We start from the raw sequence: 25,135 nt of genomic DNA, 5'->3' as shown, positions 1-25,135 counted from the left end.
GTGTAAAGGAGGGGGCTGCCGGGATGCCGTCGGCACAGGAAAGAGCTGGGCAATTTGAATTACAGGCGGCCAATAGCTGAGAGGCAGTGTATTGATATTCAAGGGTGGTAACCATCTCTGGTCACGATGCGAGCTAATTAATGCCCCCCCCACCCCACCCCACCTCTTTTCTGGATTTCACCTCGCACACTGGAGGGGTGGGGTGGAGTGTGTGTGTGTGTGTGTGTGTGTATATAGCCTCGTCCAGCATCACTGCCACAATCTAACCTTGGAATAGGAGACAAGAAAAGTGAGGGGCCGATGAGAAAACATTGAGTTTTGTATTGCATAATGACAGTACACTCAACCCAAGAACAGTGGAAAAGATCAGCCAACAAAACAGTCGGGTCGGGACATGTCTTATATAAATAATAATTAAAAAATATTTATTGGAAAAAAAGGGGGGGGAGAAAACAAAACCTAAAAAGGAAAGCAAAATCCATAAACCTCAACAAATCAACGGTGGATGTCAAGGCTTCAGTCCATTAGTCTGTTCATTAAACAGAGTACTTCCCTCTTTCAGCTCCGAACAGCATGCAGTTTTTATGTTGGTAATAGTACTATCATCATTACTCTCATCATACTTTTAAATATAGAATTAATCATATCATCTTTGTTATCAACATCATTCTCTTTTTTTTTTAAACACATCACAATGTGTCTGAAAAACTGCAGTTAGGGTATGATGAAGTCAAATCAAAGGTAGTCTAACAAATTCCAGGAGAGAGCTGAGTGGAAGGAGAGAGAAAGAGAGCCGGGTGGGATGGTGCTTGTAATGTCAGGTGTAATTCTCGCCATGTCACAGCAAAGCCTGGCGGAGGAGGATTTTCGGGGGGTGGAGGAGTGAGGATGGGGGCTCTGGATGAGCTTCCTTTGAGTTGATGAAGGAGTTAAATGACAAAAAGAGAAAAAAAAGAAGAAAAAGAAAAAAAATCCACACAACCTCTTCACATCCAGTAGCTCAGTCTCAGAGCAAAAAGAACATTTCACGCTGCCCTCCTTCTGCTGCTCCACCCCTCTTTCTCCTGCATTCCCTCTCTTCATCGCTTGTGTGGCATCCTCTTAAGAGTTTGCAGGCCAGTGGTCCAGGTGAAAAAAAAAAGGGGGGGGGGTGTAATATTGGCCAAGGTTCTTTCACTGCTGCAGGGGCTCCGGAGGCAGACGGGACAGGAGTAGTTCAACCTGAGAGCAGCAGATATGCACGACAGAGAAAAACAATCAGATTTGTAGTTTATCTTGTAACACATCATGTAAAAGGAGAACAAAGCCAAAGTGCCTTGCAAAATGTGGGTTGGGACAGAATAGTGTAATGACAACAACAGCAATGACACAACGACAAAACTCATCTGCTGGACCAGACTTGTATAGCAGGGAAGTACAGAGGAAGACAGGGAGCGACAGCATCCCTACAGCCCACTTTATCTTACCAGGGTGAGTCATCGCTAGAACAAATTAATACAGAGATTCTCCTCTGCGCTCCACCTTTAAAAACAGCCATACACTGTTACTGTGTGCGTGTGAGACTGAAAGAGCAAAATGTGGGTGGCGGCAGGAAAGAAAGAAAGAAAATTCTGCTAAATTGGTGCACAGCCAGTGGCAAAGGAACAGACCTATAGCATAGCACAAATATACTTCACTTTCGTGCCTGGATGTGGGTGAGCCAAATTGTGGCTCTCTGGACTACAGGCAAGCCCTAGCAGGCAACTGAAGATCTATGATCGGCAAGCAACCGGTCAAAGGCCTTGGCTTTTAGTGTGTAGAAAAAACCCCATCCATGTGTTTGCCTGGGGAGCAGCAGAGTGGTGAGTCAGAGCACTGCTGACTGAATAACAAAATGCTTCCCCTGTGCTTATAAACTCCCCATTTATTCCCTCTCTCTTTCTCATGTGAAATGTTTCCTCTGACTCGGATGATTTCTCATACAGACTTATCACTGGTTACACAGAATACACATATACACAAACATGCACATACACACTGTACTAACCAGGTGGGTTACCAATGGTAGTGGTGGTATAGAGGCTCGGTCATTGCTGTTTACAGGTGGAGAGCTTGCGGATCTTGCTTGCTGTGGAAACGCCCTTGCGTGAGGGGTTGGAAGAGGAAGAGGAACGCCGCTCAGCTTTGGGCTTGTTGTTCAGAGATCCCCCATCCGTCCCGTTCACGCAAACTGGCTTGGCCACAGCTCGACTGTGGTCCATATTCGTCTGATCCTGTTCTTCCTCGGCTACTTGTCCTGAAGACATACGTAATGCACACCATTTCTATCACACATGCACAAAGGCACCAAGATAGGAGAAAATCCAAGGTTTGTTTGTAAGCAGTACCACTGGAAATGGTTAAGCCAGCTGACTGCAGGAAACTGTAGAATACAAGAACAGGATATCCACCAAGTGAAAGACGGAGCCTCTTGTTTTGGCTCTCCGATTTCAGATGCTTGTGTGTCTGCATGTGGGCCTGCGTATGCTTGTAATTTTGTGAGAAACTCAAAGACTGAGCATAGTTTGCAAGCTGCCACACTGTAAAAGCTCTGAAGCAGAGGGCGATAACGATAAATGGATATGGGGGGCTAAACCCTGCTAATACCGGGATGGAAGAGCTCAAAGAAACATCAGGTCACTGCTAAAAAAAGCTTTTTATTTACCTTTTTCTCATCACCAAAAAAAAAAAGAAAAAGAAAAGACAAAAAAACATCGTAGGGTCAAACTGTTGGTCAGTTTATTTTTAAAAACAGTCTTCACATTCATATTTGAGGCGTGTAAGCCCGGGTGTTAGGGGTGTGTAGGAGTGTAACCTGGAATAACCATTCACACTCCCACATCATAAACCATTTCATTTGGGCTATTTTTGGATGCATTCACACACCGTCATTTACATTCCCTGGCTCCATTGAGAATCCACTGAGGTCTTATTTAGGCCACACTTTTTAGGTAACTGAAAGCGACTACTGCATCTCTCGTTGCCCCCCTGTTGCCAAGCAACAATTAAAGTCAGTGTGAAACGGCCTTCAGAGCGTATCTGGTTTCCGTAATGTGACATATTTCTAAGTAAAACAGGATATTAGGGTGGGACAAAATGAAGGAAGGAAAGTGATTTGATCCTTCAGGATTTGGTTTTATTGTGCAAAACATTTTATATTATTGGCTGGAATGTTGCTCGCCTGCCCACTCGGACATGGGGACACAATCACAAAAACTCAGCTGTTTTTGGGGAAGTTTAGGTGTTTAGATTTTGATGTAAAATAAGTGAACAAGGAATTTTGTGATTTTTTCTTGTTTTTTGCATAAGTTGTTGAATGGATGCATTACATGACTGTGGAAATGAGCCAGCAAGGTAAAAAAGTCAATTTGCATCTCACATCGTTTTTAATTCTTATAAGACCAGGACTGGAAAAAAAAGAGGTTAACCTCTGTTACTTCAAAAAGGAAAAATCAAAACACCTTTTATTCAGTTCAGAACATATGCAAGGTCTGTAACACCTCATATGGACAAGCGTGTGTGTGTGTGTGTGTGTGTGTGTGTGTGTGTGTGTGTGTGTGTGTGTGTGTGTGTGTGTGTGTGTGTGCGTGTTTGGGGTCATTGTGCTTTACTTACCTGGCACTGTGAAGTCCTGAGTGTATATGATCTCATCCTCTCCGTCATAGAGCTCATCCTCCTCTTCCTCACCATAGCCGTGCAGGTCCTCCAGGTAGGGCACCACTGTCATGCTACGCCAAGGGTCCCTGCTCTCCGCACTGGCAGGGATGGGCACGGGGGGCTCAGAGGGAGGGTGTTTCTTACGCACCCAGCTGGCAATAGGGGTGGGATACATCAGTATCTGTTATACTTAAGGAACACTGGCTGATGTCAAAGGTACATGATTTTATATTTTCCTGGAAGTAAAAAGGATGAAAATATGAGCGTTGCACTGAGTCAGTATAACTTGTTTTGTTGCTACTGCAGAGAGAAGCCATCACAAACTAATAGTTTCTGTCTCAACTGTGGTGGTGCATTTTAATTTGTAATATTCCTCCCTCTTCAGTTCTTCTCCCCTGTCTTTCCTCCTTGCTCCGTAGTGTTTTTCTGACTTTCACGATGACCAGAGTAATAGCTGCAATACTGAAGACTGCTGTTCTTGTTTAACTTACTGAAAACAATGGAGACATGCTTTTGTGTTTTGACCAACCAAATCCAAGAGACGCATTCGAAAGAAAATGGTTGCTAGTAATGTTGGGTCCCCCCCCCCAAAAAAGCGTCCCCCTGAGTTTTAACTACTGATGTTGTAGCATTGGTCGGGGAAGGTCTGGAACTTGCTCGGTTATGTCAGCTAGTAGCCTGTTCCACAACTCTGCTTGTTCTTCTAACTCGCCACTACCTGCCTTGTGTTTCTGCATTTGGCTGCAACGGTGAAGATGTAAAACTCAATGCACCGTATACTTTTTCCCAAGAAAGCACTACCTAACAGTAACCGCTAAAAAAGGGGCTACAAAATTCTTCATTCTTTAGATATTTTTGGATTGACTATTGCCTCAGATACACCAGCAACAGAAAACATCAAGAGGACACGTGCTTGCATGTAAATCTTCAGGATTGTACCTTTAAATTTAAATTGGGTCATCTAGTCTGTGAAGCAAATGTAGTGCCACTGTAAGATGAGACCGGCAATTAAACACATTCCGCAACTGTCATGTAGCACCACATAGCTATCAATCAGTGCACACAGGGTCAACATTTGATGTTAACATGAAATTCTTGTTATAATTATGAAATTCTTCACTCACTTGTGTTGCCTTATACGCTGTATGGAAAACCTCTTAACAGGGTCATACTCCAGCATTCCTGCAAGACATAAAAAGATGACAGACACTGATCAAATCAAAAATCTCAGATGATTCTCTCTCCACAGACGCATTTATTACAAACTAGCAGGGGTACCGAAGCTGTGTGTGTGTGTGTGTGTGTGTGTGGGGGGGGGTTGTCTTGGTCTTGCAGGAGTCAAGATTAACACACTGAATGTTAATATATGTACAAAAGACATTTATCATGCTGCGTTGAGCTGTTGAGGGATTCCACAAAGCGATGGCAGTCACTGAGGTACAATAAAGGAAACATCCATCTGCGTAGACTAATAGTGGTCACAATGTAATAAAGAGCTAGTCCACATTAACAAATGGATTACGCTCCTCAAACTGAATATGTGGGAAAAGCTGAATGTCAGCGTGATAAGACAGAAGTGATGCAGTACCCATCCAGAGCCAATAATGTGACCGTTCCCCCTGCCAGTCAGGGAAGGGCAGCTTGCAGAGTGCTGATAGTAGTGCTGTGTGTGCTGAAGGACACCTTTTGTGGCTCTGAGCTTATTTTAGACCACATAATTATGGACTGACTGTCTCTCAGGTGTTGCGTCATCACAAAAAAGACGTCACATGCACACACAGCAAATGGGGGACAGGGCACGAGAAATTACAGCAGTGGTCTCATTGCTTCTGGCATTAAGCTTTTGATTCTGGACTGCCTTTATCAATCTGCCCGTTAAAAAGGTAAGATTGATAAAGGCAGCTGTCCTAAGTAATTTTTGAGGGTGAAGTATTTTAAAGGAGTGGTATCAGTGAAAAGTGGCAAGACTTCCATTAATGACCACAAGAGTGTAAAGCTGTATAACATTCTATTTATTCTTTTGTTCAAAAAGGCTCCATTTGTTGTATGCATAACCTTGCCCAGCGTTCTTTTATGTATCTCAGAGAAGAGGGTCGGCTACGTCACGCTGCTTGTTGTACCGTTCACCGTCACTGGGGTCTGAAACTTTGTTTTGTTTTTTTTTGTTCCTAGTGAAAGCAAGCATTGCACCATTCCACCTGAGAAAAGCACTGCTCCACTATGAGGTGCTTAGTATTCTGCTGCTGGCCCCAGATCAATGGAGACTACGTCAGCAGTTGGAGGGGTTTCTACAGTGTGAGGGAGGGCCCTGGTTGCCAAGCACCCAAGAATAATTCAATGCTATGGCCCCACCTACTGGACAGAGTTAGGGAAAACACCACAAGATGATTCAGCTGAGAGGTTATCGCTCAAATAGAGGAGTTGGCAAACTCCATTTTAGAGATAATCCTGTCCAGTCTAGTCCAGTTCATTTGGGCCTCCTCCTGCAATGATAGGGAGTGTACTTTCATGCAAGAAAACTGAACCAACTAATCAAATCTGGTTCAGAACTAAAGGGTCCCCTTTTTTATTATACAAAACCACCGCTACCATATTGTAGTGTCCTAGCCTAATGTCCCTATTGTCGTGCTGGGTCATTTTTTAAAAAAAAATTGATTTTGATATACTCTAATGATCCCCGTAGGGAAATCACGCTCTGCATTTAACCCATCCTAGCTGTGTAGCTAGGAGCAGTGGGCAGCCGCCGTGCAGCACCCGGGGACCAACTCCAGTTTTTTTCCATTGCCTTGGTCAAGGGCACAGACAGGAATATTAACCCTAACATGCATGTCTTTTTGATGGTGGGGGAAACTGGAGCACCCGGAGAAAACCCATCGCAGACATGGGAAGAACATGCAAACTCCACACAGAGGACGAGTTGGGATGACCCCAAAGGTTGGACAACCCTGGGGTTTGAACCCAGGACCTTCTTGCTGTGAGGCGACAGCGCTAACCACTACGCCACCGTGCCACCCATCGTGTTTTGTAGCACTGCTTTTCCTTTGTCAGATAACAGTTTGTTTACCAAAGAAACTGGGTACAATTTGGTGCAATTCATAGCTTGAGATGTGGGCACTTAGAGCTTGGTCAAAGGAGTGAGGCTGAGAAGCAGTGTTTTAACCAAACTCACCTCGCAGCAGGTCTGACAGGAGGGAGCCGCATTCCTCGGGAATAGTGTAGTCTCCCTTTCCTATATTCTCAAATAGCTTATAGATGTTGTCCCCCTCAAATGGATAAAGACTCGTTGTAATGTTGTATCTGTGTTGGAGAAAACAACAGCCATCAAATAATGTCTATGAAAATAAACTGATCTGTTGTAAGGCCGTACGATGGCTTGCATGTACCTAATGCTAGGACAAAGGTGAACCAGACTGACTTTGCCAACGCATTCTTCATGGTAATCCTTTACAGTAAGTTTTAATTAAGACATCATTTTCTACCATTCAAACATTCCTGAGGAGGAGGCAGTGTCTGTTCAAAGCCTTGTGAGGGGAACATCTGCTCGACTTAGGAGTTTAAGCAAAACACTGAATCCATACAAGCTCCAATGGTGCTGTTCTGTAGCACATCCTGTACTCTGACCTCCCAACACAAAGGGGGTCAGCAGATTAACAAATATATAATATATAGTCATAAAATAAATCAATAATTATTTATAATTGTGTTATATTCAATTATTCCATTAGTTCGTGACTTCTGTCATATTCATATAGAAAATGTCAAATTTTGTCTGAGCTGTGTGAACTATGATGACCAGAGCTAAGCTCTAGATGCTGACAACTCACAGCGTTACCCCAGCGGACCAGATGTCCACTTTGAACCCTGAAAAGGTGTCCAGGCCATTGGCAATCTCTGGAGGTTGGAAGGCCGGGGAGCCCTGGCTGGTACGACATGTATCATCCTCTGCAAAAGGGTGAAGGGCCTAAGAAAGATTAAAGAATGAGTCAAAAACGATGTGCATGTGTGTGCACAGAGGCAAGATCCATCCACTATCCAAACCACTTATCCTGCTCTCAGGGTCGCGGGATGCTGGAGCCTATCCCAGCAGTCATTGGGCGGCAGGCAGGGAGACACCCTGGACAGGCCACCAGGCCATCATAGGGCCGACATACACACCTAGAGACAATTTAGTACGGCCGATTCACCTGAGCTACATGTCTTTGGACTGTGGGAGGAAATCGGAGCACCCGGAGGAAACCCACAGAGGCAAGATGTACGTAATTAAATGTTTCTGTCAAAAGTGGTGTCCCAATGAAAAAAAGTTGTCTACTGCTGTTAAAAGATGTGAATGGAAATAACAGCATACCTGAACAAAGTTTAGCCCTGGTAGAGTTTGACATTCACAATTTGTGTTTTTCTCATGATAAAATATGTCAAGAAATTTGATTTTTTTTACTTACCATGCAACACATAATTGAGGGGCAGATTGGAGAGCAAAATTATTTAAAATTCAGTCAAATCAGAATCAGGATTGGATTTACTGGCCATGTAAGTTTGCACACACATGGAATTTGACTCCGGTTTCGTGGCTCTCACAGTGTACTTAACATGGAATAACAACACAACAATCTTCAGATATATACACAAGGGTTGAAATAAGGCGAAATAAGAGGCAATAAAGTGCAATGGTGCAGAGACTATATCAGACAAGTCATACAATTACAAATAATAGGTGTGTGTTACAAAAAAGTTTGACTTGGAGGAACAAATGCTGCAAAACATACCCAAGTGCCACTAACCCAGCCATAAACCAACATCCAAAGGAAAAACAGAGACCTCCAGTATTGGGCAAAAAAACCACAAAAAAAAACCAAAACCTTTTCTAAGATTCGACAAGTGGTTCTGAATACAAATGATGTGTTTTGCAAATACTTTCCAACCCTTTTGTGCACTGTCTGGATGATTAGTGTCTACCACTCCTGATACAAGACAGGGATTGGGAGAGAGGGGGCAAGAGAAAAATGGCAGGGGTCAAAAAGGGACAAATGTATGGGGTAACTAAGTATTCTTGATTACCAAACTGCAAATGCTGGAGGCTCAGATTAAGTTTGTGCTGAAATCCAGTGGAATGGGCAAAAAAGAAAGCAAGATGAATTCCCCCATCATTTCAGCTACTGACAACTAGATGGTGAAGAATCGTAATAACTTGAATACGAACTCACCTCTGCTACTCCCAGGTCAGAGATCTTGAGCGCCCCGTCCGTGGTCAGCAGTAGGTTCCCTGGTTTAATGTCTTTGTGAACTATTCCCTGGCTGTGCAAATATTCAAGGCCATCTAAGAGCTGGCAAAAGTACCTGAAAAAGGGGAACAGTTTGAAGTGCAGAGCTCTGGGTGATTGTAAATGAATAATAAATTTTAAAAAATCAGTCTATTAAATAATACAATCAATGCATTAAATGACTTTCCTTCACTACCCAGTAGCAGTAGATTTGCAGCAGTGACCAAATATTCCCACAATAGCTGTCAAGTTATTTTAACAGTGAGGGCCCTGCAGTCCTGATCTAATCTTAGGTGTAGAGTAGCCGCTGAAGGGAGGATCAGACTAATAATAGCGGACAGAAAGACTTACCCGTGAGCTTGAAATACTGGAAACCTTTTCTCTGGGACGCTGTCCAGCATTTCTTGCATCCCACATACACAATACTCCATCACCATATACGTAAATCAGAGAGTCAAGGGGATAATCCAAGCAAAACAAACAGACAGGAGCCTTTAATGAGATGAGCCGTCTATGAATTGACAACTGTCAGAACGTGCATAAAATGGGCCCAGGGGAAGGGTTGGGCTATATGTTTCTTTGGATACTCAACACACCGAAAATGAATTACTTTGGAGGGAAAAAAAAAGAAGGGATGCACCAATTTCGACAGGCTAAAATGGAGTATCGGTATCGGTGACTTTACTCAAGACTAAAATCTGATACCAAATATGAACCAACATATCATAAATAAAAACCAAATGGTTTGAACTACTGCATTTCTGGCCCATAAAAACCTGTATTTCTTTAATGGCAGAAAAAAACCCCATAATTCTATCTGAATTATTTTGCCCGTTTACCCCAAACTAATGGTCTAAGACTGCATTGTTCAGCAAAAGTAATGGATTGGATCGGTATTCTGTATCGGTATAGAAAAAAGTGTATCGGTGTATCCCTAGAACAGAAAGTTATGGGTAGAGACAAATAATGCTGCACAGAGATTAAAATGAAGTCAGACAAGAAGATGAAGGCTGGGGGGGACAGTACAAGCTGCTTAGTCATGTCTGCATGCACACTGACACACATACATACGTAGACATGCCCAAAAAGGATATATTTTCTGCTTCTCTTCATTGTAGAGCACATCAACCAACTGAATCACATTTTTATGTTGTAGTCTTCTTAGCAGCTGAATCTCCCTGAAAAAAAAGACCGGCATATAAACACAGAAAATGAAACAACGACGATAAATGGCATGGCTTTTAAAATGAAGATGAACATAACTAAAAACCTAAAACCTCTACTAAGATTCTAAACGACAATTCCCACTACTGCAATAGCAGCACATTGGCTTTCCTATCTGGTGAATCTTTGACAGCAGGTAGCATCACCACCAGTCTCATTATAATGATATACAGGCTGGCTGTTCCGCTCTGCTTCCCAGAGCTTTAAATCAACGCCATAGCAAAAAACCCACGAGACTCAACATTCATCAGAAAAGGTGGGGCTGGGGGACACTAATGAATTCAGCTCTGCCAAAGAAGAGCTAAAGCAAAGTACAGACCAAGCATCACTGTATGAGGGGCCGTTAGCGACATTATTCAGAATTACCATACATATATACATGTACTTTTCCTCTCACATATACATATGAAACCAAACTCATTCACATACTGTACTGAAAACCACACACACATACAAGCGAAATGCTTTTACATTCACAACTGAAAGTTTCATACAAACAACTGAAAAATTATACACTCACATACACAACGGAAACGCTCTCATGAAAACTATTGAAAAGCTTTCACACATACTAGTAAAGTGTGCTCATATACACAGGTAAAATGCTCTCATGTCGTGTTGTGAAAACCTTTCACATAAACAACTGAGAAGCTTTCACACACGCGAGTTAAATGTGCACATATACACAGCTGAAAATGTTCCTCTCACACACACATATGAAACCAAACTCATTCACATATTATACTGAAAACCTCACACATACAAGTGAAATACTTTTAAAAACACAACTGAAAAGCTTCGTTGTATAAGTCGCATTTACAAGGTGGTACAGTATTTTCAGTTGATCAAAGTTCCGGTGTGACTTGTCTGAGAAATATATATATAAACCTTCATTAAATGAAACACACAACGGTAGGGAAAGTGCTCAACAAACAAGGAGCAATCCTTCTGGGCATTTTTTTTATTTTATATTTTGCTATAATCATATGGATTATATACATACATATCACTACCGTTCAAAAGTTTGGGATCACCCAAACAATTTCGTGTTTTCCATGAAAAGTCACACTTATTCACCACCATATGTTGTGAAATGAATAGAAAATAGAGTCAAGACATTGACAAGGTTAGAAATAATGATTTGTATTTGAAATAAGATTTTTTTTACATCAAACTTTGCTTTCGTCAAAGAATCCTCCATTTGCAGCAATTACAGCATTGCAGACCTTTGGCATTCTAGCTGTTAATTTGTTGAGGTAATCTGGAGAAATTGCACCCCACGCTTCCAGAAGCAGCTCCCACAAGTTGGATTGGTTGGATGGGCACTTCTTTGAGCAGATTGAGTTTCTGGAGCATCACATTTGTGGGGTCAATTAAACGCTCAAAATGGCCAGAAAAAGAGAACTTTCATCTGAAACTCGACAGTCTATTCTTGTTCTTAGAAATGAAGGCTATTCCATGCGAGAAATTGCTAAGAAATTGAAGATTTCCTACACCGGTGTGTACTACTCCCTTCAGAGGACAGCACAAACAGGCTCTAACAGGTACTATTTAATGAAGATGCCAGTTGGGGACCTGTGAGGCGTCTGTTTCTCAAACTAGAGACTCTAATGTACTTATCTTCTTGCTCAGTTGTGCAACGCGGCCTCCCACTTCTTTTTCTACTCTGGTTAGAGCCTGTTTGTGCTGTCCTCTGAAGGGAGTAGTACACACCGGTGTAGGAAATCTTCAATTTCTTAGCAATTTCTCGCATGGAATAGCCTTCATTTCTAAGAACAGGAATAGACTGTCGAGTTTCAGATGAAAGTTCTCTTTTTCTGGCCATTTTGAGCGTTTAATTGACCCCACAAATGTGATGCTCCAGAAACTCAATCTGCTCAAAGAAGTGCCCATCCAACCAATCCAACTTGTGGGAGCTGCTTCTGGAAGCGTGGGGTGCAATTTCTCCAGATTACCTCAACAAATTAACAGCTAGAATGCCAAAGGTCTGCAATGCTGTAATTGCTGCAAATGGAGGATTCTTTGACGAAAGCAAAGTTTGATGTAAAAAAAATCTTATTTCAAATACAAATCATTATTTCTAACCTTGTCAATGTCTTGACTCTATTTTCTATTCATTTCACAACATATGGTGGTGAATAAGTGTGACTTTTCATGGAAAACACAAAATTGTTTGGGTGATCCCAAACTTTTGAACGGTAGTGTATATATACATATATATATTGTAATGTAAAATACAGCATGTGTAATTTATGTCTTGGATGCAGATATTGCAGAGGATTAAGCTTGGGAGGCCAAAGACATGTAGGTCAGGTGTATCAGCAATACTAAAATAGTCCCTAGGTGTGAATGTGTCAGCCCTGTGATGAACTGGTGGCCTGTGCAGGGTGTCTCCCCGCCTGCCACCCAATGACTGCTGGGATAGGCTCCAGCATCCCGCGACCCCGATTGGGATAAGCGGCTTGCATAATGGATGGATGGATAACTGAAAAGCTCTCATAAAAACTGCATTATATTTATTTACCAAGAATTGAAAGGGCCTTAGCAAAATTCATCAACCAGTGGAACAACCATGGCCTCTCCACACAAGGGGGGCAAGCCACCTCTTCAGTTGTGACATACAAGTGTCATAAACAGCGTAGGAATCCATCCAGTTATGACAATTTTGATGCTGGTAACTATTACGGTATTGATGAAGAAGGGCCATTACCTGAACTTCAAACCAATGAAAATGCTATAATTCCAGACACTGACGTAACCATTAACAACACCACAATGACCATTATTCAAAAGTGAATTGACTTGAAAATGATGGGAATCATGGAATAAATGCGTTTTCTTCACTTCTGCACTTTCTTCAGTGAACAACATGGGAGCTATGCTAAGGTTTTGTTAATGAGGCCATATCATCCTCATCCAGCGCTCTTATTTTTATTCTGGGGTAGCTTTGCATGATTCAGTTCAAAGAAATCCTTATTATACTGGCCCTTTATGCAGCCCCTCAGTTCATCCTGTCTGAAACAAACCATTTTAGCTTGTTTTAGCTGTTTCTTTAAGACCCCCCTCCCTAAAAGCCCATTGCTTTTTTCTAATTGGATAACTCCTGGAAGCCTGCCGAGGGATAGCACTCAGTCCGTGTGAGCGCCGCCTCATTCTCTTGCCAGTGTTGAGGGCGGCCCAAACTAGCCGCTAGGCAGGGATTAAGAAAATGTTTACATAGTGACGTAGATAAGTAACGGAAGAAAACGCAGGACTACAAACGAGGCGTTTCAGGCAGTGTTTTCTGTTGGAGAGAATAACTCCCTTTGGTGTGGATTTTGGATTTTGTAACTCTGCAGACATTTTACATGCAACTCCCAGCTATATAACATACTAAAGGGAAAAACCCCAAAAAGCATATGGCCTCTTTAAAACATTTTGTTTTCTTCACTTGTGCAGTTTATTCAGTTAATTACATGCAAGTTATGTTAAAGTTTTGTTAAAAGACTGTTTTATTAAAAATAAATGTTTGTTCAAAACTAACAAGCATTTGCTCAAAGGATTTTTTGAAAGACAGACAGAGACAAGCAGAGACTGAGACAGGCAGACGGAGAAACAAGAGACGGACAGATAAGCGAGTGGGGGAGAGACGGAGAGGCACAGACAGACGGAGACAGAGATAAACATACAAGAGACAGAAAAATGGACATGCGACTACTTCTTCACTGAATTTAATGCGTCTTCGATCTGTCTAATTTGCAAGGAAAAAGTTGCCATCCTGAAGGTTTTCAATCTGAGGCAACATTACACTACTACACATGCAAAGGAGTACGATTGGTTCAATGGCAAGGCGAGGGAGAGAAAGGCAGCACACTTTCACAAAAGTCTGTCCTGTCAGCAGAACTTTTTTCATAAAGCCAAAAAAAGACTGTGGTGCAGCTGTCGAAGCTAGCTATGTGGTAAGTGATGCAATAGCGAAGGCAGGCAAGCCATTTATGGAGAGACGGTTTCTGAGTGACTGCATGCTGCAGGTAGCGAATATTGTTTGCCTGGAGAAAGCAGCTTTATTCGGAAACACCAGTCTCAGCTCAAATACAATGGCAGAACGGATCAGCAAGCTGTCAGGCGACAACTTACACCAAAGCAAACGATTTCATGCACTATTCTTTGGCACTTGATGAAAGCACAGATGTAAATGACAACATTCAACTTGGTATATTTGTAAGGGGTATCAATGACCATTTTGAGTGAACAGAAGAACTGCTAACTTTATATTCAATGCAGGGAAAGACTACAGCCAAAGATATCTTTTAGGTGCTGCGCAATGCAATTGAGGGTGCTGTCTAACCTGGAATAAATTGGCTGGAATCACCACTGATGGTGCCCCGTCAATGACAGGAAGAAAAAATGGGCTTGTAGCACTGATTCAAGGAAAGCTGGAGGAAGAGAATGTAAATCCTGTGATTGCATTGCACTGCATCATTCACGAGCAGGCACTCTGCAGCAAATGCTAGAAATTTGACAGTGTTATGATTGTTGTGATGAAATGCATTAATAACATCAGATCAAGAGGTTTACAATCCCATCAGGTCTCTGCATTTCTGGATGAAATAGACGTAATATATGGAGATGTGTTGTACGTCACAGAAGTGTACTGGTTGAGCAGGGGCATTGTCCTGAGAAGGTTTTTTGAATTGAGGGAGGCGATCAGAGAATTCATGAAAGAAGACAAGCTACATGTTCCTGAGCTTGCTGATCCCAAATGGCTTATGGATTTAGCTTTCTTAGTTTTTTTTTTCCTCCAAAGATTTATTTCTGATTTTTCCCTTTTTCCCCCAATTTAGTGGCAAATCGCTCCCTATTCTAGTTCAAACACTCACCCTCGTACTGTATGTATTCGCCAACTGCATCTCTCAGGCCGGCAGTCTCGAAGGAGACGCCTCGCCACTTCCGTGACAAGGCGAATCCAGGCCGAACCACTGCTTTTCCCGACACACAGAGACGCAGTCATGTGACAAACACAAGCCGACTCCGCCCCCTCCCAAAGACAGTGTTGCCAATTATTGCTGCTTCATCGAATCTGGCCGTAGTCGGATCTGACGAGACCGAGGCACGAATCCCGGTCCCCAGGACAACTGCATCGACACAAAGTCAATGCTTAGACCACCACCGCGGACCCCCGCTTTCTTAGTTGATATCACACAGGTACTTAACACTCTTAATTTAAAACTGCAGGGGCCAGACCAACTTGTCACTGTAGCATTTGATAGTGTGAAAGCCTTCTATGTGAAACTCAGATTATGGAAAACACAGCTCACAGAGAAAAGTGCTGTCCACTTATCAACATGCCAGTTATTGGTGATGGTGCCAGAGCCAATGCTGACGAGTATGTGACTACCACTGACAATCTGAAGCAGGAGTTGGAGCATCGCTTTTCTGATTTCAAGACTCACAGAACCCCTTTCCAGTTATCTGCAGACCATTTCTCTTTTGATGTGGACAGTGCTCCAAGCACATGTCAAATGGAGCTCATAGACTTGCAGTGCAACACCGAGCTCAAGGCACAGTTCAGAGAGGCACAAGGAAAGCAGGAGATACTTGGCCAGTTTCTCAGAGCGCTCCCCAAAACAGTTGTCCAAATTGTTCATGTTCAGGCAACCTGCCTGAATAGTTTGGAAAAGACACATGACCTGCCGCAGGTCATGTGTCTTTTTGGTAGCACTTACCTGTGTGAGAAACTGTTCTCAACTATGAACTTAAATAAATCATGGCGTGCCCAGGTGATGTAGTGGTCTATTCTGTTGCCTACCAACATGGGGATCTCCGGTTCAAGTCCCCGTGTTACCTCCGGCTTGGTCAGGCATCCCTACAGACACAATTGGCTGTGTCTGCAGGTCAGAAGCCAGATGTGGGTTTAGTTCTGGTCGCTGCACTAGCGCCTCATCTGGTCGGTCCGGGCGCCTGTTCGGGGGGGGGGGGGGGGGATAGCATGATCCTCCCATGCGATATGTCGCCCTGGTAAACTCCTCACTTTCAGGTGAAAAGAAGCGGTTGGTGACTCCACATGTATCGGAGGAAGCATGTGGTAGTCTGCAGTCCTCCCCGGCTTGGCAGAGAGGGTGGAGCAGAGACTGGGACGACTCGGAAGAGTGGGGTAATTGGCTGGATACAATTGGGGAGAAAAAGGGGGAACATCTAGAAAAAAGAAAAATCCAAGCATGGGTCCAGACTGACCAATGAACATCTCCAGGCTGTCCTCAGGGTGTCCACTGCCCAGTCCCTGAAAGCAAATGTGCCTCACCTGTGTCAGCAGAAGTGCCAGGTTTCTGGCAAGAAGTAGGCTAAATATGTAGGCTTAAGCCAGGCTACACTATGTAAATAGTTAACTATTCATGTGACAACTCAGAACAAATATGAAATAATAATAAAAAACAATGTGAAGGTTATATAGTCGAACAGTTTTTTTCTTCATCCCTATTGCACTGGCCCTCCTCCATAAGACCACTTGTCAAGCGGCTCCCAGATGATTTGATTTTGAGACCCCTGCCTTAAGCAGTTGGTATGAAACAGTATGAATATGAGACATTTCACTAAAAATAAATGTAAACATTTTTAAAAAAAGGTTAACTGAGTCAGCTGAATTGCGGTGGAAATATAAAATACATCATGACTCAATATTCTCTAATGATTACAAACTTTATTGCAGACGGCAATATAATTAAGGGAAAGTAGATAATCAGAAATGTAACTAATTGGCCTTTTCAACTTTTTTCAGAGACACACAGACCGAGACAAGCAGAGAGAGAAAGGCAGAGATGGAGACAAGCAGAGTAAGTGAAACACAGACAGAGAAACACTTACAGAAGATGATATATTCATGCTGTGCCAAACCAATGTGTTTCCTAATGCAAAGTCAAACTTCTCCTTGAACAGTTGGTACATCACATGTAGTGGCAACTTGATGCAGTTAACACATGTGTTGGCCACAGGGAATGTTGGTGTAGAGAAGTCGTCATGTCCTTTATGAACGAACTGGATTGAGGGAGTTGGGGAAAAGCCAATAGGTGGTACCACAGATGCTCCAGTTGCGAAGGTCAATAGCTTTGGTAGTTTGGATGGCCCTTCTTCTTCTGTAAAAGCAGAAAAACATTATAAGTGGTAGTTGGTCCAATTAACATGTATATGAAACATCTCTAGAGCAATTAACATCAGCTGATACTGAATAAATTGTCCTTTATTTCCCAAAACCAAAGCGTCAAAAAAACTGAACGACTCTTATAGCTACTACTATTACTACTACTTTCGGCTGCTCCCATTAGGGGTCGCCACAGCGGATCATCCCTTTCCATCTCTTCCTGTCCTCTGCATCTTCCTCTGTCACACCAGCCACCTGCATGTCCTCCCTCACCAAATCCATAAACCTCCTCTTTGGTCTTCCTCTTTTCCCCTTCCCTGGCAAGCTCCATATTCCGCACCCTTCTCCCACCCCAGCATCTCTCCTCCGCACGTCCAAACCATCTCAATCTTGCCTCTCTTGCTTTGTCTCCAAACCATCCAACTGAGCTGTCCATGGAGTTCATGGAGACTCCTGCCTGAACTTGTCCGTCAACCTGTCCATCACCATTGCAAACAAGAAAGGGCTCAGAGCCAATCCTTGACGTAGTCTCACCTCCACCTTGAACCCATATGTCATTCCAATTGCACACCTCAACACTGTCACACTGCCCTCGTATATATCCTGCACCACTCCTACATACCTCTCTGCCACTCCCGACTCACTCATACAATACCACACCTCCTCTCTCGATACCCTGTCATATGCTTTCTCTAAACGCACAAAGACACACTGTAACTCCTTCTGGCCTTCTCTATACTTCTCCATTAACATTCTCAAAGCAAACATCGCATCTATAGTGCTCTTTCGTGGCATGAAATCATACTACTGCTTGCTAATCATCACCTCTCCTCTTAACCTATCTTCCACTATTCTTTCCCATATCTTCATGCTGTGGCTGATCAACTTTATACCTCTGTTGTTACTATAGCTCTGCACATCACCCTTATTGTTGAAAATCGGTACCAGTATGCTTCTTCTCCGCTCCTCAGGCATCTTCTCACTTTCCAGGATTGCGTTAAACGATCCAGTTAAAAACTCCACTTCCATCTCTCCTAAACATCTCCATGCCTCCACAGGTATGTCATCTGGACCATCCGCCTTTCCACTCTTCATCCTCTTCATACCTGCCCTTACTTCCTCCTTGCTAATCCATTGCACTTCCTGATTCACTATCCCCACATCATCCAACCTTCTCTCTCTCTCATTTTCTTCATTCATCAGCCCCTCAAAGTACTCCTTCCACCTTCTCAACACACTCTCCTCACTTGTCAGCACATTTCCATCTCTATCCTTCATCGCCCTAACCTGCTGCACATCCTTCCCAGCTCGGTCCCTCTGTCTAGCCAATCGGTACAAGTCCTTTTCTCCTTCCTTAGTGTCCAAGAAGGACTCATATAGTAATGAATTTATAACACACCTTTCATCTTTCAACAATCTCAAGGTGCTATGTGATAATGATACCACAACCAATAGAATAAGTAAGTTTAAGCTATAATGGTTTTATTATAAAGGTATGTTTTGTAAAAAAATACAAAATAAAAAATAAATGTAAAAAATAATAATAATACTAAAATATAAATAGATACATCTGTCTACTTGTACACTAAACTGTCCAACTACCTTCTGCATCATGGAGATAGTCTCTCCAGAAGGTAATGACCACCTCCTCAGCAGCTCTCTTGTTGCGCCCTTCTGGAGACAAATTAATGCTGAAAAGATCCACCTGGTCAGCAGTCAGTGTGCTTGACTCATAGCACAACAGGGAGTGAAAGCTGTTTGGATGCCTTTGAATCGTCTCCAGAACCCCAAGAGTCCTCACAGAACCTGTATCAAGAACATGGAACAATTTTATTCATTTTGCAGAATTTAATTAGGGTTCCTAATTCACTTGTGCTTGGTCAATTTGTCACTTAGTTTTAAATAAAGATATTAGATTTTGTAAAGTTAGTCCTAGACCATGTTGGTCAATGAGTAAAATTCTGAGCCCTATTCTAATTAACCTGACTGTGAACAACCAACACTGAATACCTTTGAAATGAATCTTGTGGATGACCTGAAACATGACAATGTCATGTACCAGCAGATCCCTGTCTCTTATCAACCGCATAGGCCTCATACATCTTGCATTGGCCAAACAGTCAAGTCTGCTTGACTATTTGGCCAATGGTGCCTTTGACGTCTCAAGGTCCTCAAAGGTTGTACTTTCAGATACCTAGCATCACAAGGAGCAGCAAGATGGCTTGTTATGGAGGCTACTTATTAGTCTTATAACTTATTAGTAAGAGCCCAGACACTAGGTCTGCATAATTACATGATGCCCAAGGGTCCCCTAGCAGTTCATAGCAGTGCAGATTTTTTCTCCACATTGCTACAAGTGATAAAAAACAAGGAAAATACATTTTGCCGACTACACTTGTCCATTGACTAGTGGTGGAATTCAAACTACAACATATGGAAAGTGGGCATTCAGCAATGGACAGACTGGACTAGACCAGGGGTGGCTAACCATGTGCCATGGAGAGCCATGTGTATGCAGGTTTTCATTCCAGCCAGACTCCACACCAGGTGATTTCACTGATTAGCAACCCCTCAACCAAAGAGGAAGAATATATCAGTGAAATCACTTGGTGTGGAGTCTGGCTGGAATGAAAACCTGCATACACATGGCTCTCTATGGCATATGGTTAGTCACCGTTGGACTAGACCAATGCTCCCTCTCAAAATGGAAAATGGCAAGAGAACACTGTAATGTAGCCTAATTCTAATACAATATAACAGTTAAAAACTAACTACCAAGTGACCTTTTTGACTTTTTCCACAAGAGTTCTGTGTTGGCTAAGTCTTCTAGGACTGGATTTGCTGAACCATCAACCAGAAGAGAAAATAATGTTGGTGAGAGGAAGTTTGTTGGTCGACTGCCATGGACTCAGCTTACCACAATGACTCCGCCAGCTGGGTAGTACCATTCCTCTCTTAGAGCTGCGAAACAATAGAATATTGATATTGATAAATAAATAAACACTGACTACTACATAAAATCATGGATTTCATTGTGCCAGTAAATAAATTGTAAATAATTTCAAATGCTAAAAGTTGCATGTAAAAGTCATCATAAATTAAAATGACTCACATTATTAACTTTAGGAAAGCAAGTCATTACCAGTACTGTCAAGAGCTAAGTTCTTGCTTTCTTTTCCCTCAAACATGGGTGACCTGGCAATAGTCTCCATCAGCAGCCTCAAGAATTTCCTCCTTAGCCTTCCTAAATCAACCCCATACTAATTTCTTCTCATATCATCTGAGAATTTTACACAGATTATCAAGTTGGGGTCATAGGATAGCCCTGGAAGCCCCACATAGCTCCCTCCCAGACAGCAGAGTGATTTATATTAAATCTGCACTGTTGTTCTGTGCTAATATTGCTTGACAGTTCCAGTTGTAGCTCTTGAACCGGGACATTTTCTGCACTATAAAGAACATCAAAAATGAATCATCAGAAACAGTGATGTAACAGAAGTTTTAACAACTTGTATTTTGTAATATCGTTGGTCGTAAGCAACCAATTGATCCGAAATGTGTGTCATAATAATCTAAAGATAAAATGATTCATATCAATTATCAGATCAAATAATCCTGAATAGTTATCCTGATTTCTTAAGCTCATATTCTGTGTATGTGTGTGCTACTCACATTTGACTCTCTATACTGGCAATTACAGCCTGGTTTAATTCCCCATCATCTGAAGAGTCATCAGGAAAGTAGCCATGAGTGTTAAATATGAAGAGCAGTCATCATCGTGACTGCTAGTGCTAGGGTTGCTATCACCTCGTGCAAGGCAGCGTCCATCATGACTACTTGTGCCAGGGTTGCCATCACTTCTTGCAAGGCAGCCTAAATCATGACTACTAGTGCCAGGGTTGCCGTCACTTTCTTGTATTACTCTATGCCTTTTAACAGCACTGCTGGCAGCATGGATGATGCCATAGCCATCTTCATCATCAGTGCTAGTGCCAGGGTTGCCATCTCCATCAGGACTGCTAGTAGAGGTGTAGTCACTACTTCTAATTACTCTAAACCTTGTACCAATTCTGGTGGTGCCATGGCTGCTCATGCTTGTGTGAATTTGTGGACCATCAACTTCAACACATTCATCATTGCTGTCCTTAGCAGTTGCATGTATGCTTAACATTGATCTGGTAGTGATGTGGCAGAGTTCATTTTCTTCTTCCGAGACAGTCTTAAATAGGGAAAGAAAGGAGACCGAAAATATCTATCAAAAGCAAAAATTACAACTTAGTCCATTGATGGCCTCACATACAGAGGTTTGGTTTTATACCTAATCTGCAATTATGTTTAGGTAGGTGGCACATGTCAAAGTAACATCCACATGAATGCCAGGACCCAGGACTTCCCAGCAGAACATTGCCCAGAGCATCACACTGCCTCCGCCAGCTTGCCTTCTTCCCATAGTGCATCTCCGTGTCATCTCTTCCCAAGGCAAACGATGCACACGCACCCGGTCGTCCACATGATGTAAAAGAAAACATGATTCATCACACCAGGCCACCTTCTTCCAATGTTCCATGGTCCAGTTCTCTATTTTTTTTAAATTTTCTCCCCAATTGTACCCGGCCGACTACCCCATTCTTCCGAGCCATCCCGGTCGCTGCTCCACCCCCTCTGCCAATCCGGGGAGGGCTGCAGACTACCACATGCCTCCACCGATACACGCCGAGTTACCAGCCGCTTCTTTTCACCTGACAGTGAGGAGTTTCACCAGGAGGACGTAGCACATGGGAGGATCACGCTATTCCCCCCAGTTCCCCCTCCCCCCTGAACAGGCTCCCCGACTGACCAGAGGAGGCGCTGGTGCAGCGACCAGGACACATATCCCACCTGCAGACACGGCCAATTGTGTCTGTAGGGACAACCGACCAAGCCGAAGGTAACACAGGGATTCGAACTGGAGATTCCCGCATTGGTAGGCAAAGGAATAGACTGCTAGGCTACCCGGACACCCCTCCATGGTCCAGTTCTGATGCTCACGTGCCCATTGTAGGTGCTTTTGGCAGTGGACAGGGGTCATCATTGGCACTCTGACTGGTCTGCGACTACATAGCCCCATATGCAGCAAGCTGTGATGCACTGTGTTCTGACACTTGTCTATCTATCATAGCCAGCATTAACTTTTTCAGCAAATTGAACAACAGTAGCTCTTCTGTAGGATCCGACCAGATGGGCTAGCCTTCACTTTCCACACGGATCAATGAGCCTTGGGCACCCATGACTCTGTTGCAGGTTCACCAGTTGTCCTTCCTTGGACCACTTTTGGTAGGTACTGACCGCTGCATACTGGGAACACCCCATAAGACCTGCTGTTTTGGAGATGCTTTGACCCAATCATCTAGCAATCACAATTTGGCCCTTGTCAATAGGTCAGATCTTTACGCTTGCCCATTTTTCCTGCTTTCAACACGTCAACTTCAAGAACTGACTGTTCACTTGCTGCCTAATATATCCCACCCCTTGACAGGTATCACTGTAATGAGATAATTAATGTTATTCACTCACCTGTCAACGGTTTTAATGTTTTGGCTGATCGGTATATAATGTTAGGCAGCAGGAGGAGTCGGTTCACAGTCCCTGCCAGAAGAGGGTCAATAATGGGTGACAGTCTGTTAATACATAATATCTGAAACAATTGCCAGTATATAAATATATCATGATAAGCTATAGAGTAGTTAGGTCTGGCCCTGAATATCAAAACATTCAGATCATAATTTTTCAGGTTTGTATTTGGACATGCAAGTATTCAGACACAGTTAAGTGTAACGTTATCTAATGTGGGATGGCAATATGAGCGATAATTTCAAATTCCAACTATTTATAATTACCTTTTTCTTCTCATGTTATATGTCCATGTGCTGAGGCACTGCTGCGCTTGATAATGTGATGCACATTTTCTCCTGACTGGTGCTGCAGTTGGCAGTGGCTCACTGCTACGCCGGCGAGATGGGAAGAACGATGCTAGGTGACTGTCCAGTGTCCACACTTGGGAGTTGCAATGATCGTTTGCTGCCCGATTGTTGTCGCATTTGACAAGGTTCTGAGGGTCTCCGCTGAGGCTAATATATTGTTAAATAATGCTGCTGCTTCAGTTAGGCTACTTGCAGACTGTTGAGCAGACATCAGTTTGGTGAACAGTCGTTCGCCTGTGAAATGCGCATCTTCTGGTTAAATTGAAAAGCCTTCCGGTTCAACTGAAATGCCTTCCGTTTTAACTGAAACCCTCTCATACAACATACTGAAAACCTCTCATAGGCATACTGAAATGCTTCCATATAAAATTATTTTTTTATTTTAATTTTTTTAATTATTATTTTACAATAATACCAACTGTACACTCAATACTGACCTTAACTGAAGACATGGATCAATTTTCAAAAATATCAGGCTTGAAACCAAACTACGATAAATGAACAGTAAGGTGTATTGATCCCTGGAAAATATACAATTACCTTCCAATTTTTCTATCAGATGAACAAATGGACTAGTCAGCATATTGGGTATATGTATCCCGGAAAAGCTGAGCAATATTACAAAAATAAATTTTGAAAGTACAATCCAGAAAAATTACTATCTCCCTGGACTGGAAAATCTGAGTTTCTATGGGAAAATAGCCTTAATAAACTCTTTAACAATACCACAGTTTATGTACATATTAACTTCCTTACCCACCCCTTCAGAAGAACGTTATAAAAATGTGAACAAAGAATATTTGCATTTAAATAGAATTACAAACCGGATAAAATCAAAAGAGCATAATTATATAATAAAATTGAAGAGGGAAGCTTGAATCTTTTGAACCTAAAAGGATTAAACTATTCCTTAAAAGCATCTCTCATGCCAAAATTATAACATAACCAACACTGGTTCTCAGCAAGATTACTTAAAAGTTTCCACCCTATATTTGAGAAAGAGCTCTTTCCATATGTACAGTTAAAAGTTACCCACTTCAACCAGCTAAAAAACGATTGATTTCCCGTAATGTTAGTTTTCATGGAAGACGCTATTGCAAAGTGCCTGCAGTACCAGTATCACCTCCCAGATAAACTAGATAACATGTTTCAACAAATAAAATGGTTTAACAGTAGTATGTTGATGACTGTCCCTATGTAAACAAAGAATTAAATAAAAATATTGTATTTGCAAATGATTTAATAGACTGCAATAGCAAAATTATGACTTTCAAAAATGTTTCACAATTACATGGTCCAGTATCCACACCACTAGAATATAAAAAAATTATTGCATCAATATCTAAACTTGGAAAAATGCTACAGCTAAAAAACCAAGACAACAACTAGTATGCCGCCCATATGGTAGAGATGCATCATGGATGAATGGAAAAACCAATGTCTCATCAAGAATGTACTTGAATCACTGGATTTAATATATATATATATATATATATATATATATATATATATATATATATATATATATATATACACTACCGTTCAAAAGTTTGGGATCACATTGAAATGTCCATATTTTTGAAGGAAAAGCACTGTACTGTTCAATGAAGATAACTTTAAACTAGTCTTAACTTTAAAGAAATACACTCTATACATTGCTAATGTGGTAAATGACTATTCTAGCTGCAAATGTCTGGTTTTTGGTGCAATATCTACATAGGTGTATAGAGGCCCATTTCAAGCAACTATCACTCCAGTGTTCTAATGGTACAATGTGTTTGCTCATTGGCTCAGAAGGCTAATTGATGATTAGAAAACCCTTGTGCAATCATGTTCACACATCTGAAAACAGTTTAGCTCGTTACAGAAGCTACAAAACTGACCTTCCTTTGAGCAGATTGAGT

General features: G+C 42.2%; 1 protein-coding gene and 1 long non-coding RNA gene across 2 annotated transcripts in view; one reads left to right on the top strand and one right to left on the bottom strand.

Moving 5' to 3' along the window:
- Positions 1–330: 330 nt before the first annotated feature.
- Positions 331–25,135, bottom strand: part of stk11 (serine/threonine kinase 11) — a 41,009-nt gene continuing 16,204 nt past the window's right edge. The window contains exons 2-10 of the mRNA XM_056293079.1: positions 10,028–10,111; positions 9,285–9,374; positions 8,877–9,009; positions 7,500–7,636; positions 6,845–6,972; positions 4,800–4,857; positions 3,634–3,827; positions 2,027–2,275; positions 331–1,221 (exon numbers count right to left, since the gene is read on the bottom strand). Of these exons, the coding sequence (XP_056149054.1) occupies positions 2,067–2,275; positions 3,634–3,827; positions 4,800–4,857; positions 6,845–6,972; positions 7,500–7,636; positions 8,877–9,009; positions 9,285–9,374; positions 10,028–10,111 (1,033 nt within the window). The 3' untranslated portion in view covers positions 331–1,221; positions 2,027–2,066. The remainder of the gene's footprint in view (positions 1,222–2,026; positions 2,276–3,633; positions 3,828–4,799; positions 4,858–6,844; positions 6,973–7,499; positions 7,637–8,876; positions 9,010–9,284; positions 9,375–10,027; positions 10,112–25,135) is intronic.
- LOC130123792 (uncharacterized) overlaps positions 2,969–25,135 on the top strand; it is a 48,019-nt gene continuing 25,852 nt past the window's right edge. Inside the window, exons 1-2 of the long non-coding RNA XR_008811346.1 lie at positions 2,969–3,372; positions 16,912–16,966. This is a non-coding gene — a long non-coding RNA (uncharacterized LOC130123792). The remainder of the gene's footprint in view (positions 3,373–16,911; positions 16,967–25,135) is intronic.

Source organism: Lampris incognitus, chromosome 14 (genome assembly GCF_029633865.1).
Source record: "Lampris incognitus isolate fLamInc1 chromosome 14, fLamInc1.hap2, whole genome shotgun sequence".
Taxonomy (NCBI): Eukaryota; Metazoa; Chordata; class Actinopteri; order Lampriformes; family Lampridae; genus Lampris; species Lampris incognitus.
Note: the sequence above shows the minus strand (reverse complement) of the source record. Positions and strands in the feature narration are given on the sequence as shown.